Consider the following 14,879-nt stretch of genomic DNA (forward strand, 5'->3'; position numbering starts at 1 on the left):
ATGCCGTTGCAAATGGCAAGAGTTCCTTCTTTTTTACAGCAGCATAGTATTCCATTCTGGCTAGGGCTATTTTAAATGTTTCTTACTAGAAAAGAAATTTAATTTTTTTCTTTGATCAGCTTATTTTACTGTTAATAAATGGACTTGCATTTTTTGGAGCAAAGACTTATTTAATTGAGTTTTATTTTGAATTCCTTTCTTTCACTTTATCTTGGGGCTGTGTCCAGGCCTGTCAGTTGTCCACTCACTTTGCTTCTGTAATGCAGACCCCCTCCTGGGAGGCATTCCTAGACCAACAGCAGTGTGACAGCTGTGTGCACAGTGATCGTTCCTGGAAACCATTTCCCCACGTGTACAGGCACCCCTTGTTTATGGTGCTTCACGGATTTGCATTATTTTTGCTAATGGAAGCTACTCCACCAGTAAAAAATTAGAGCTTGCTTTATTGTGGTGGTCTGGAACCAAACCTGAAATACCTCTGAGGTGTGCCTGTAGACTGAGCTCTGAGTCAGTAAACTCCTAACATGTTTACCAGGTGTAAAATGTCTCACTCTCAAAGTTATTTTGAGGCTACTTAAAAATCTCAGAAATGATTTGAATGTTTTAGGGAACTGCTTATGGTATCCCCAGAACATTATCTGGTATTTTCTTGATTTATTTTTTCTTTTTATTTGTTATTGCCCTGTAAGGGAGGAAAATAATGTTAAACTGAGCAATTGCTTGTGCAATTTCTGCTAATTTTTACATTGTATTTTTAAGTTTAATTCTTGATTTAAACTAAAATGCTTAATTGTAATAAAGGTGATAAAAACACATCTGTCTGTAAAATTGTAAGTTCTGCCATTTATTTACAGAGTGTAATATTTAGGAAACTAATAGTCAGAATTCAGTAGTTAAAACCAGATTCCTTCCATACCCAGGAACATAAGTATCCAGTATGTAATCGCATTTCACCCTTCTTCTGTCTTACGGCCATCACTCACTCTTGTTTTTTCTTCATTGTGTGTCTGTGAAGCTTCCCTGCCTTGCTCTAAATCAGCAGTTTTCATGCAGCTGTTTCCTCATCAAGGTACTCTTTCCTTTCATCATCTTTGCACGAAGCACTGCTTTCCCTGCGCTCCTCCTGGGCACACGGCATGAGGCTCATTCACCAGGCGCTGTAGGCACAGCCTGGCTTAGCGCCCAGGGAACTCGGAAAGCCGCTGCTTTAGGGTCCCTATGTGCCCTCTGGTCTAAGAGACTCAGGACAAGGAGCTGCTTCTACTCCCCGAGCGCTGGACTGACAGGGGCAGGTTAGCAGGAGACTGTGGGAGAGTTCATGAGAAAGCAGGGTGTGTGGTTTGAGGAGTTTTTAGCTTAGGAAGTATTTATTTTCCCAAATGTAAAAAAGTCAACCCCAGTATTTTCTTATAAATTAAAGCTGGCTGTCCACTCTATCACCCATGTGTTTAAAAAAGGAATATGGTCCTTAGTTAGCTCTAAGTACTAAGAAGGAAAAGGTGTGATATGATACACTTACGTCTGATCTATAAAAGATGTCTTTTTTCTTTTACTCTTCTATAATTATTATGTAGAAAGAGTAGACCAAATAGAAAAAGTGTTAGCAATTGATGAAAGTCCATTAAATTTTGTAAATTATTATAGTTACTATTTTGTATATCTAGCTCAAAATACGACTATTTCTAAATTTATATTTTTAACATGTGTCCATGAATGTATTTACTATAGCATATGAAGCTATAGTTGTCTTTTCTTCCAATATTTATTTTTTGTGCTTATTTACATTAGTTTCAGTAATTTTACAAATTGTAGTATAAAGGTCAAGTTCTATGTATTTGTTCTGAAACTTCTTTTAGTACCGTCATGTGGTCTTTGTTATTTCAGCTATTAGGAGAATCTTAATTTGTATAGTAATTATGTTATCTATATGCAGAAAGTCTTCACATAGATTATCTTATCTGATTCTTCTAAGGACCCTTTGAAATAGGCAAACCTGCTGATCCTTCATGGCCAGATTAAGAACTAGAACCAGATAAGAGATCTGATCCAACCCAGACTCAAACCTGGGTCTTCTGACATGTTTGCCTTCTCGTGCATGAAATAAGACTTTTCGAACAGGTTTGCCCCATTAAATGTGTAATAAGCTAAGCAATGCAGGCATAACCTACTAGTGTTGCTGTGGGGGTGGTGGGAGATTGGGGCTATTACTAGGCTTTCATTGCTGTTGTGTAACTTCTCATAAATCACCTCACCCATATTCTCTCAGCCTCTCAAGAACTAAAAGGGATCAGTCCTTTTTATCATGTCATGACAATATCAGGTTCTAGTTTGAGAAAGGGTTTTGGTGTTTTAAAAAACAAACACCAAAATTAGGTGTTTTAGTTATTTGTCAGGCCAGATCTTTATCCCCAGTTGTCAGAATAAACAAACGCTGATACCTGCCTTCAAGGAACTCATGTGCAAGCGGAGGAAATGGACAAGTAACTTGAACAACTATAACGTAATGTAATTTACTCGGTTCACTAAATTTGGGGCAAAAACGCCTTTTACTCAGGATTTGCATCTTTATCCGTAGTATACCACCACAATTCATTGAGCATAGTGCTTGTTAATACACTGCTGTCGAAGATTCCCAGCTGCTTCCGCCCTGCATGGTTGTCACTGGCTGCATGTTTGACCACAGCTCATCTGTGGGGGAATCCAAGCTAGCCAATCAGGACCTTGATTGAAGTTTTTACCTTGATTCCACTTGGGTGGTGACCCCTGGGTTTCTGTCACTACATGGATTTTTGCTTTTGTGCCCACTGAGGGTCAGAAGGGAGCGTGGGGTGTGAGAGAAATGGATGCAAAGCTCCTGGGAGGCCTCAATGAGAATCAATGCAGCACAGAGCTCTGCTGACTAGTTTAAAACAGCAGGGACCAGTACAGGTAGATTCTGTCTCCATTGGAGCAGAATAGCTGACAATCTGACAGTTTTTCTTTCCAATAGAATGTTGAGACCAAATCCTTCACCAACTTCTAGAAAGGTTTCTAGATTCAGTTTTAAGAGGGTAAAAACAACGAATGGTGCCAAAATTCTCCAAAGTGGGAATGATGCTTAGAAACCTAAATGCCATAACTAGATACTAAGATCATTCTTGTCATACAACCTGGCTTTTTCAAGATGCTATGTTTTGGTGTCAGTATAATGCAATTTTTATTTTATTGTTTTCTTGAAAATAACCATCCACTGTTTTCATGTCAGCTTCTCCTTTGAGCCTTAATGTACAACTTTTTTGCTGTGCAGTGAACTTAGGAGTCACAGTCATACCACATTTACCTGTGTGAGTGTAGAGTTGGGTCATTAAATAGGAAGAAAACACACACACAAACAGGAATGGAACTGAGAAGAATATTGAATCTGAGAGCAGAGGTAGGACCTCAACCTCTCACATAGCATTGAATCTTTGGGTTATGCGTGATGGGGCTAAGCCAGTGAGTGATACTGTAACTTTTTTTTCCAGAGAGAGGAAGGGAGAGGGAGAAAGAGAGAGAGAAATATCAATGATGAGAGAGAATCATTGATTGGCTGCCTCCTGCACGCCCCACACTGGAGATCGAGCCCGCAATGGGGTCATGTGCCCTGACCAGGAATCCAACAGTGACCTTCTTGTTCATGGGTCTATGCTCAACCACTGCGCCACACTGGCCAAGAGATACTGTAATGCTTTTAATTAGAAGGAACACAGGCTCATTAGGAAAAAAATAGAAAAATGGAAGAAAAGGTCACCCATAATTTCACCACTCTTAGATAATCACTATTAACATTTTGGTACCTCTCTTTCCAGTTTCTTTTCTTTACATAGTTGAGGTCATAGTATGTATAAAATGTTATAGCTTGCTTTTTTACCCTTAAAATGTAACTGGAGATAAATAAGGCTTTAAAATTTTTTTATATAGAGGTATGAAGGTTATTTGCTTAACAAAACAGAAAATGGAATATTCTTAGTGTTTCTTTGAAGTCACCTTCACTTTAGTGACTTAATCTATCTAACTACAATTTATATAACTTTAATTCTTTGTTTGTTTGTTTGTTTTAATCCTCACCTGAGGATATTTTTTCCATTGGCTTTTAAAGAGAGTAGGGGAGGGAGAGAGAAGAACATCGACGTGAGAGAGACACATTGGTTGCCTCCCGCATGTCCCCTGACCAGGGCAGGATGAACCTGCAACTGAGGTACATGCCCTTGACCGGTAATTGAACCCGAGACCCTTTGGTCCATGGGCCAAAGCTCTGACCACTGAGAAAACTGGCCAGGGCTAATTTTAATTCTTAATATCACTGCGCAGGCCCTTGTCCTCAGAGGCATTGCCACCTTGCACTGTGATGACTGCTTTCCTCCAGAGTGAGCCACAGCCTAGCAGTGGCAGGGCTGCGCCAAACGTGGCCACACAGAGCCCAGGGCAGCAGGGTGCCGGCAGAGAGCCACTTGCCCTCCTGGGCACTTTTATTCTAGTAGAAGAAGGCATATACACAAGTTGTGATAGTGTGAGCAGAATGTAGTAAATATACATGCCATATAAAATCAGGAGGGAAAAAAGGAGAGAGAAAGTAGTTCTGGTAGGAGACAGAAAATGCATCAGGAAGGAAACAGATGAGAAAAAATATGGGTTGAATTTTATCCTGAGAGATAGGCAAGGCCATTAAAAGAGCCTGATCAAACAAGTTCAAGGTACATTCAAAAGATAATGAGCAGCCTTCTTTCAGTTTTGTTGCTTCTTTTTTTAAATAGCTCTGGAGAAAATGTTAATAAATATGCCGAAGAGAATAAAAGTCATCCAGAACTCTGTTATCCAGAGAAAAGTTCTGTGAACACTGTGGTGTGTTTCCTTCCATTCATCGTTCTCCACATGGTTAGATTAGAACCGATGCCGGCACTGTGCTTGGCTCCAGGAGACATGTTGCTGACATTGTTACTCACGAGCAAACACTGACAGAAGCCCAAGTTCTCTGATAAGTTCATGACAGCGAGTCTTCCTGAGCCCGTGTGAGTCAGGCCTGTGCCTGTGGACACCTTACACCATGAATGAGTCTAAGTCTGAGTTCAAGGGAAGGATGTGTGGCTCCTCGAAGGTACTCATTGCAAATCTGTTCTGTTCCTGTTCACGAGCCAACAAAGACATGGGTGGGTCTACATACTTTTGCTGGAACATAGTTTTAGACTTCAAATTCTACTTTTCATCCCAAAGTGAAAATTTTTCCATTCTCAGATTTAATGTTTAAGATTCAAATGGTACAGATAAGAATAAAGTAAAAATTACCTGAAATAACACCATCCAGAGGTGACATATTTTGGCCAGTGTTTTTCCAGCCTTTATCATCCCCCTACTCCTAAATTATGGTCATCTTTCTGTATCAGTAAATATCAACCAGTACTTTTTTTTTAAGCAGTCTATTTCAGAGAGAGAGAGAGAGAGGGAAAGAGAAAGAGGAAGCGAAACATCGATTGGTTCTCCCACTTATTGATGCATTCATTGGTTGATTCTAGTATGTGCCCTGACCCAGGATCGAACCTGCACCCTTGGCGTATCGGGGCACCGCTCTCACCTACTGAGCTACCGGCCAGGCCAGGACTTTATGTTTTGGTGCAAATTGCTAACATGCTCTCCGGCTGGTTGCTTTCCCACCAGTACTTATGCTAAAGGTGGGTTTAACTGGTCTAATTATTTTGGTAATTTCATTGAAGTGTAACAGACAGAAAAGTACACACACAGACCATATGAACTTTTAAGTAGTAAACACTTAAAATCCAGCACCCAGATCAAGAAACAGCATTACCGCCGAAACCGGTTTGGCTCAGTGGATAGAGCGTTGGCCTGAGGACTGAAAGGTCCCAGGTTCGATTCCGGTCAAGGGCATGTACCTTGGTTGCGGGCTCATCCCCAGTAGGGGGTTGTGCAGGAGGCAGCTGGTCGATGTCTCTCTCTCATCGATGTTTCTAACTCTCTATCCCTCTCTCTTCCTCTCTGTAAAAAATCAATAAAATATATTAAAAAAAAAAAAAAAGAAAGAAAGAAACAGCATCACCAGCACCCCTAGAAGCCACCCTCAGCCTTCTCTCATTCACCACTTCCCCGGGGTAACCACTGTTCTGTTACCTGTCTAATTTGTAATCTTTGCTAATCTGAGGGCTAAATAATATGTTGTTTTTGCTCTGGTCACTGGTATGAAGTCACTGCTTAGACTATTTGTAAAACGCATTGTGGGGTCTTGTTTGGGAGGTTTCATCTCCAGCAGAGAAATGAGTGGCATCTGTTGAAGGTGCAGAACATGAGCTGGCTGGCCACAGTGGAAAAGAGGTCAAAGCAGTGTGGTCTTTGTGGTGTGCTGTTTTCTCAGTAAACATGTGAGTTCCTTCGGGACAGGCACTGAGATTAGAGAAATAAAAAGCTCTGCCTTTCTTTGAGATGACGGATGTCAGTGTCTTCTGTAACTGCACTGTGCGGTGTTCTGTGTGGACAGCAGTAGGGATCTGCGGCGAGAAGCTGACCTCTGTTGGAAGCTGCTGGGATGACTTGGAGGAAGGAGTTCTTGTCTTCCCTGCTAGCCTTGAGTTCAGCTCAGGCCGGCCTGCCTCTAGCAACTTCCCGAGGGCTTCTTTTCCTTGTGCTGTTTTTCTGCTGTGATAGCAAAAGTTGCTTACCAAAATGTGAGGTTTTCTGTGTGACAAGGTCTTCATAAGCATTCTAGCAGTTGACTATTAGAATGAAATGTGCAAAAACAGTCCTGCAGGCTGTAGCTTGTGTACAAGCCATGAGATCCCATCCTGGCCCTCACGCCAGAGAGGGTGTAACTGCTGCTCTGTTTCTCTCCAGGAATCGACAAGGAGAACGTTGAACTCTCCCCAACCGCCGGGCACTGTAACAGTGGACGAACTCGCCATGGATCCGCAAGCCAAGTGCAGAAGCAGAGAAGCACTGGCAGTTTCAAACGTAATAGCATTAAGAAGATCGTGTGAAGCTTTCTTTGTTTCCTTTTTCAAACAGACCTGACGTACGTACGTACGTACGCGGGCTCTGCACTGGGGACCCCTCACCACCGGCTGGGATGCTGCACTTCCTGGTTCTAAAGAGCCCACCCGGCTGCCGTGATGCCAGATGATCAACTCTAGGAAGCATTGCCTCAGTTAATGCTGCTTTTCCTGTAACTGTTTCTCCCTCCTACGCTCGGTGTGTCTGGTTTAGGCAAGTGTGCAGAACAGCTTCAGAGAGTGTGGGAGGGCAGGACGCTTGAACTGAGAGCATGGCAGTGGTGAGAGAGACTGGATTCTTTCCTCCTGCCGGCTGGGAAGGCCATGGGCACAGAGCCCGCCTCTGGTTTCCTCTTCCTCAGACAAAGGGAAGTGTCGGTCTGTGTACACACTTTCCAAGATAGACGTTTATGGGAGAAATAATATTATAACCCCAGTATATTTAATCCGACTTTTAGCTGTGGACTTTTTTTACCTTACAAAACCGAAGGAGCCATAAAGGTCAGGCCTCAGTGGCTTCATACCATTAGCCACAGGCGAGGTACTTCGGGGGGTGGCGGGATTTACTATTTTGTAGTGGGTTCTTAAGAAATACTAACACTTGAGTATTAGCAATAATTACAGGAAAATAAGTGTAACCACATATTAGCTTAACATTACCGAATTACAGCGATGGGTTCTGAGGCCTTATCCAAACTCAGTCATCCAAACTAGTTTATTTTTTTCCAGCTGATTATGTTTTAATCTTTACTATGCTAAAAAGTTGTTTTTTTTTTGTTTTTATAAACCAAAACTATACTAAGTATAGTAATTACACATTTTCCGCTCCTCCTCCTCTTTCCTAAATAATTCTGAGCAGGGTAATCCGTGAACAAAGGGTTGAAAATTGTTCCGAGAAGGTAACTTGTATAGATGTTTGCATTAGCTCCAGAGCAACATGAAATGGTACGTGACTTTTTGAGTAGCTATTGCTTTTACTTTGCTTAATAATTTCCCAGAAAGAGGGAGTATGGTGTATAGTAACAAAAATGTCTTTGACAAAACATAGTTTGTCTTATATTTTTCCCCTTTCCCTCCAAAAGAATCAGGAATTTCTTTAGCCAAACATTTGGGTTGTATATGATAGAATTGCATTTAATCACTGTGAAAAGACTAATCAGCCTGCATTAGTGTGACTGTAAGGGACCTTAAGAGGTGCTGCTCTACTGAATGGGACGGATTATCATGGCGTGGCGGTTTCCATAGTAACGCAGACCCAGTGTCTTTGGGGTACCTGCAGTGTGCAAAACAATTCGACTTCAGTGAGCATGTAGTATCTAAACGCTCCAATTCAGGACTAACCCATATTTATTACAAAAAGATATTCTCCCCGAGTCCCAGGTTCCCTTCAGACATTAGGATGTAGTGCTGTTTCCTAGTGGATTTCAGTAAATTCAATTCCACAGCTCAATCAATGAATAATGGTACATGTAAGTGTTCTGGTTTTAATAATATAACACATTTCACATTTATCCACACAGTAACAATGTAATATGTTCATGTAAATAAAATTGCTTTTGATATTCAGAAATAACAAGAATTTAATCTTTTTAATTTGTTTACAGTCCTGGGAAAAGTAAGAACCATTTGCCAAAATAAAAGGAAAAAAAACCTTAGTATTAATAGGTATTTTGACATAAAATTATTGGAAAATATTGAAGACAGGTGCAATTAACTAAACTTTTGTTTTTAACTATCGTAGAGGCTGCATTAGAATAGATTGTTTATAATAACAGAGCAACTAAGACTATAAAGAATCTAAGACTAGCACTGGGTGTAGAACAGTCACTGACAGCCCAGTGCCCAGGATGCCAAGCTGCTGTCCGGTCTTGGCTCTCGCACAACCCAGGGCTTCGCGGCAGGTTTCACCCCTCCTTGGCTCCTGGAATAAAGACCAACATGAGCCTTCAATCATTTTGGTTTCCTGTTTTTCTTCTTTGTCGGTTAGTTTGGTGCACATGACAGTGGGTATTGTTGTGCTGTTTTCCTTCTCGCATCAAAATAGATAAACTTCCAAAGGTTTCCTGTTAAAAAAATATTTATCTTTCCATAAACACGTTTTCCAAGGTATGGTATTTCTTAAAGGTATGCACTGCCCTCTAGTGTAATGAATGGAATGAATTCACTTGAAGTACCTCCTGAAATGATCAGCGTTGCACAAATCAAATTGAACCTTCTTTGAAATACAAGCATACTTTTGACCAGTACTTCCTGAGAATTTGAAAACTTACCAAGGTTTAAAATTTTCATTGTTTAAAGAACTTCTGGCTTTTGAGGAAAACCCAGCTTTCCAAATAACTAAAATGCCCAGGACGTAAGCCTCTCATGTATGCTCCCCTGAGGGATGAAGTACTTTTCCAGGCCTCATACCTGTAATCTGCTCGGGGAATTCTGATATTCAGAGCAAGTTGCCCATTTTGCAAAATCTGATGCAAGTTCCATAAAGGACATTGTAGGTCATGTGATTTTGATTTGTGGATTTTCCCCTGACTTTTTCAAGAGGAAAACATTAACTCATCCCTATCTATTGTGCGTAGTCTGCCTGTTTACCACTGCCCCAGCCCCAGGGTGTGCCCTTGTTTGCCAACATGGAGACACGGCTCCCTAGCTTCGGGGAAAGTGGCGAGTGCTGTGTGCTTGTCACTCCGCACCTGGTCCCTCCTGGGTGCGGCGCCTGCAGGTCCTGAGCCAGGCGCCCAGGTCAGAACGGAGGTTCTGGGGGCCGAATGGAAGCAGGCAACCCTCCCTGCTTGGTGGGCTTTCGGGTTTTTCAGTTTTGTTTTAGGTTTTCTTTTTTTTTTTTTTTCATTTCCCCTTCATCCCCTGGCATAATGAGGCATGTCTTAGTCAATGTTATGCAATGGACTTTTAAGAAAACTCACTTAGTGTCAGCCACACAATTTTTTTTAATGCAGTATATTCACCTGTAAATAGTTTGTGTAAAATTTGACAGAAAAGTATATTTACTACACTGTAAATACATGTGATGATATATTGTATTATTTTGCTTTTTTGTAAAGCAGTTAGTTGCTGTACATGGATAACAAACAAAAATTTGATTATTCTCGTGTTAGTATTGTTAACTTTTTCCTGCGACTGCGTTGCATCGGTTAAAGAAAATGCTGTGTATTATAAACTTACATTGTATATGATAACTCCCTCTCCTTTCCATCGGACCTCCACCTCGGCCGTTCCCTGGTCTGCACCCCTGTAACATTGTAAGCAGCTGTTCGCCAGCAGGAGAAATACTGCCCAACAGACAAAACCGGTCATTGTAGGGGACATCGTAGAATCCTATTCAGACCATTGTTCCCCACCCCATTTTCCTCCCTGTGTATGTACAACCCCCCCCCCCCTTTTTTAAGTAAAATGTAAATTCAATCTGCTCTAAGATGTGGGGAGTTATTTAATTTCTTCACCTGCATCAGCTCCGTTTCCTCACCTTCCTCCACTCCTCGCTGATCTTTCGAAACATTAAGGCCATTTCCTTTCTTTGAAGGACGTCTTGGGTTCTTCTCCACCCCTCCCACCCCAGCGCCAGCCCCACCCTCCGGCCTGTGGGTTTCTATTCCAGAACCTCTCTCAACTGTTAAAAGGAGTGATCTTGGTGAAAGGTGTCGGGAAGGAAAGGTTTCCCTCTGGCCTCTTAGGGTTCCTGGCTGGGCATGACGATGAAACCAACAAAGAGAGTAACAGGAGAAAAGTCTACGAAGGTTTAAGTTTTAGGCGACACAGGAGCCTTCGGAGGAGTATTTCTGCGCTGGGTTTAGGAAAGGGGGGTCCTTTGTGCAGAAACACAGCAGGTCGGAGGATGCGCCAAGTGTGAACCGGGACTGAGCGAGGCCTGTTTGTTCTGGCCTTGTCTTTGGAGACAAGGATGCCCCTTTCCTCTGGTCACAGGGAGGGCACCTCTCGCAGGAGGATCTGTGCCCCGTTTCAGGGGAGAAGGGCCGGGGAAAGGTCAGCATGACCTTTCTGCCTCAGCCATGTTCTCAGGCTCCAGCTCAAAATAGTCGGTATGCCAAGGTTGCCATATTTGGGTTTTGGGTCCTGAACCCCTCCCCCCCACCGAAATGTTTTTTTAGGGCCCGCCAGACCGAGGGTGACTCTCTTCTCTGGGATAAGCTGCCTTGACTTCTTTTCAAATGAGCAGTCGGTCAGAAAAGTCAGGACACCTTGAGATTAAACCAAGGGCTGAAGGGCCCATGAGCCAGGCACCTGCTGGTGAGAGGCAAGTGCTGAGGCAGCAGGTCCTGCCCCGGAGAGATGGCTGGTACTGGGCCCACCCCACCTCTGAGGCAAAGGCAGTCTCTCCAGCTGTGGCCCTGGGGGAGGGAGAGATCAAAACTCACTCCCGGGGTGCCCAGGCTACAGACCCGGGAGCAGAGAATCCCAAGCACTGCAAACAGCTCTTCCCTTTCTCCCTGCATCAGTCACAAGTAGGGATGCCTTTAGGGTAAGGACCCTCCATCCGGCAGCTCCGTGAGGGCCAGGTCCTGTGGTGTATCTTGTATGGGGCCCCTGTGCCCACGTTTTGCCTGCACAGTGTTTGCCTCCTGGGACACCCTGAGGCTAGTCTGGGGATCTACTGCTTGGCCAGAAACGTTCATTCCCATGGGGGTGGGGAGGGGCAGGAGGTGCTGGGAGAATAGTGAAAATTTAACCTATGTCACAGTGTTCCCCTTTTTCTAGGAAGCAGTCCAACACCCCTGACCCCCAAGGCACGCCCCTAACGATGGCAAGGCACTTCCCTCACCCCTCGTTCCCCGTGGTCTCTATCAGTAAGACGTCTTGGCTTGCTCGCTGGCAGGATTGGTGACTGAGGATTAGGGTCTTGAAAAATGACCAAGAGCTTTGTCCTGGTGGAGATATGTCTGTTAAGCGGTTGAAATAGGGTTGTGGAGTCGTGACTGTGTAAGGAGGTCACCGTGGCTGACACGGCGTGGCCCGGAGAGCATGCGCAGCAGGGGTGCCTGGTTCCTCCTTGCTTTGTCCCACTGTGGGGACTGCACCCTGATCTTCTTTATTTAAAAACTCCATAAAGATATGCCTTAGTCCCAGGCTGGCCAAAATCAGGGGGCTCTATCTTTGAATCTGTCCCCCAGGTTAAAGGAAGATGAGGAATGAATGGGAGGGATACTCTTACCAACTCGGTCATCGCAGATGGAGGCAGGAAGGAATTAGGTGATCTGCACCTTCAGCAAAAACACCGCCGCCGCCACCCACGCTCATACCTGGGATTCTACAGGAGACCAGAAAAAAAAGAACTTTATTAACAAAATACTGAGTCTTGCGTTAGTGGCATCTAATCATTTATGAATGAACCCCAGCTTCAGCACCTCTTGGAAATGCTTCCTGGTACCCACGGCCTTTCTCCTGGTCCGGTAACAGCTTCTCATCGCAATGCTGTGATCTCCAACGGTCCCTGTCCTCTTGGTTACGCCCTGGGCCTCCGTGTGCAGGAGCCAGGCCTTGTTCAAGGTGCCCTATAGAGTTATTGAATAACAATTAAGACTCTGTGTTATCAGGAAACCAAATAAATAGCTTTAATGGGAGAAAGACCCCATTCACAATAGCAACCCATGCAAATCCCTCCCAGTGCGGATTTTACCATTCAGGGCCCTCCTCCTGGGTGACCCAGCTGGAAGGAGGACCTTCGGCTCTTGGCAGTTTCATCTCCACTTCTTCCTCAGGGGAGACCTTCCGCTGGCCTAGCACTGCCGGCTGCCCCTCACCGAGGCCGCTGCATGCCAGGCGCTGCACCAAGGGCTTGCCACACGCCAGCTCTGTTGCCTCCAAGAGCCCCAGGAGGTGCTGCTATAATTAGCTCTGTTTTAAGGTGAGGGAAATGAGGCACACAGGTGTTATGTGATTTGTCCAAGGAAAGGGGCAGCAGGTAGGGAGGGCATCACTGGGCATCACGGAAGTAACTCTAGGACAGCGGTCGCCAACCTTTCGGACCTCACAGACCACCAGTTGGCGACCACTGCTCTAGGAAAGTCCACCTGGAGGTCTATAAGAGCAGAGTGGTGAGGGCAGCTCACTCAGGGAAGGCTTCTTGGAGGAGGTGGTATTTGAAGAATGGCTATGGGGTGGAGGAAGGGAGGACATTCAAGGCAGAGGAAACTGCATGTGCAGGGCAGCTGGGCATTTCATTGGTCAACTCCATGTGGAGTCATTGTCTTGGACCCGAGGCCCATGCCACACATAACTCCTGGGAGACAGTAAGTGCTTAATTCATGTGTAACAGTGTGGTAGGTTGTGTTGCTGTTCTGCCGCCAGAGCTCAGGCAGGGATCTGACTGCAAAGGGCCTGTCTGCTTGCTTCCCATGCTGAAGACATAGGAGTTTTTCTTTTCGACAGCAGGGGGCAGCAGAGAAGGCTGGAAGCAACGGAAGGCCCGGATCTGAGTGGACTTGAGGCAGGTGAGAGCCCCGCAAGGAACCCGGGGGTAAATGCTGGTGCCCTGGCCCACAGCCACTTTTAGGAGCCATTTCTTTTCTGATGAAAGGATCTGGAGCCCAGTTGGGTAGCATACGTCCAATGTTGGCATTCTCCTTGGGATCCTGGAAGGAACATTAGCAATCAGCTGGTCCTGCTCCCTTCTGAGGGCCAGAGAAAGATCTGGATGGGCAACTGCCTTTAGTAAAACCTCTGGCTTCCCAGACACCCCTCCCAATGAGGAAGGACAAGGTCTCAAGATGCCCTGCTCACCCTGGACACCCCCCAGCGCTGCCAGGGCCCTGAGCGCCCCCAGCAGTGCTGGCTGGTCTGCAGGCAAGCTCTCTGGCTGAGTGCATTTCAGGACAGGTGAGAAGGCGTAGGGCTCACCCCACATTCTTCCTCTCCAGACCATACACTGAGTGGCCAGATTATTATGATCTCTGAACGTATAATAATCTGGCCACTCAGTGTATTTGTATCTCAAATGGGTACCAAAAGTATTCTAGACTTTTGCTGGAGATCAACCACCTATTTGCCCTGAGCTTTCTATCAGCCAGTGCAAAGGGGAAAACTGAGAAGGTGCACAATTTATAGTATCTTTGATATCAAATAAATGAGGTACTCAAGAGAAGTACACTGCATGGCCAGATTATTATGCGTTCAGAGATCGTAATAATCTGGCCACTCAGTGTAATTACTCACGGTTAAGACAAAACAAAACAGCAGGTTGTGAGCAGGAAGAAACTGTGACTCCTGTCCCAGTTCTAGACAACACGGACGATAAAGGGAAGGCCCACAGATGAGAATCAGAAATGCTTCCCTGTTAGTCTGGTTCCAAACCTCTCTGTGCTGACACAGTAAAAACCTCCACGTGCCAGGCACGGCGGAGGGGCGCGTTACATTCATTTGCTCATGAAAATCCTGCAGGACTCTGCAAGGTAGGAACTACTATCCCCACTTTACAGATAGGAAAACTGAGGCCCAGAGACATTCACTTGTCCAGAGTCATAAGGCTAAATGGGCAGCAGACCTTGGTGCCCAGCTCAGCTGTTTGGGATTCCAAAGCCTGGCCCTTAATGACCTTTCATAACTTCCGCATAATATTTATCCCAGAGGTATTGGTTTCCTGTGGCTGCTGTAACAAACGCCCACAAACTTGCTGACTTAACAACAAACATTCTCTCACCGTTCTAGAGGCCCGAAGTCTGAAATCAAGGAGTCGGCAGGGGCACACTCTCTCCAGAGGCTCCAGGAAAGATGCCTTCCCTCGCCTCTCCCAGCTTCTGGGGCTGCCGGCATGCCCTGGCTTCTGGCTGCATCCCTCCGACCTCTGCCCCCGTGGCCACACTGCCTCCTCTTCTGCTTGTGTCAAATCGGCCTCTGCCT

At 44.8% G+C, this 14,879-nt stretch overlaps 1 protein-coding gene across 2 annotated transcripts in view; it reads left to right on the plus strand.

Annotated features, from left to right (window-relative positions):
• The window catches only part of NF1 (neurofibromin 1), a 237,669-nt gene extending 227,249 nt beyond the window's left edge, over nucleotides 1-10,420 (plus strand). For both annotated transcript variants that reach the window (XM_008147785.3, XM_008147786.3), the window contains one exon: nucleotides 6,856-10,420. In XM_008147785.3, coding sequence (XP_008146007.1) covers nucleotides 6,856-6,998 — 143 coding nt within the window. In that variant the 3' untranslated portion in view covers nucleotides 6,999-10,420. The remainder of the gene's footprint in view (nucleotides 1-6,855) is intronic.
• The last annotated feature ends 4,459 nt before the right edge of the window (nucleotides 10,421-14,879 follow it).

Source organism: Eptesicus fuscus, chromosome 20 (genome assembly GCF_027574615.1).
Source record: "Eptesicus fuscus isolate TK198812 chromosome 20, DD_ASM_mEF_20220401, whole genome shotgun sequence".
Lineage (NCBI taxonomy): Eukaryota > Metazoa > Chordata > Mammalia > Chiroptera > Vespertilionidae > Eptesicus > Eptesicus fuscus.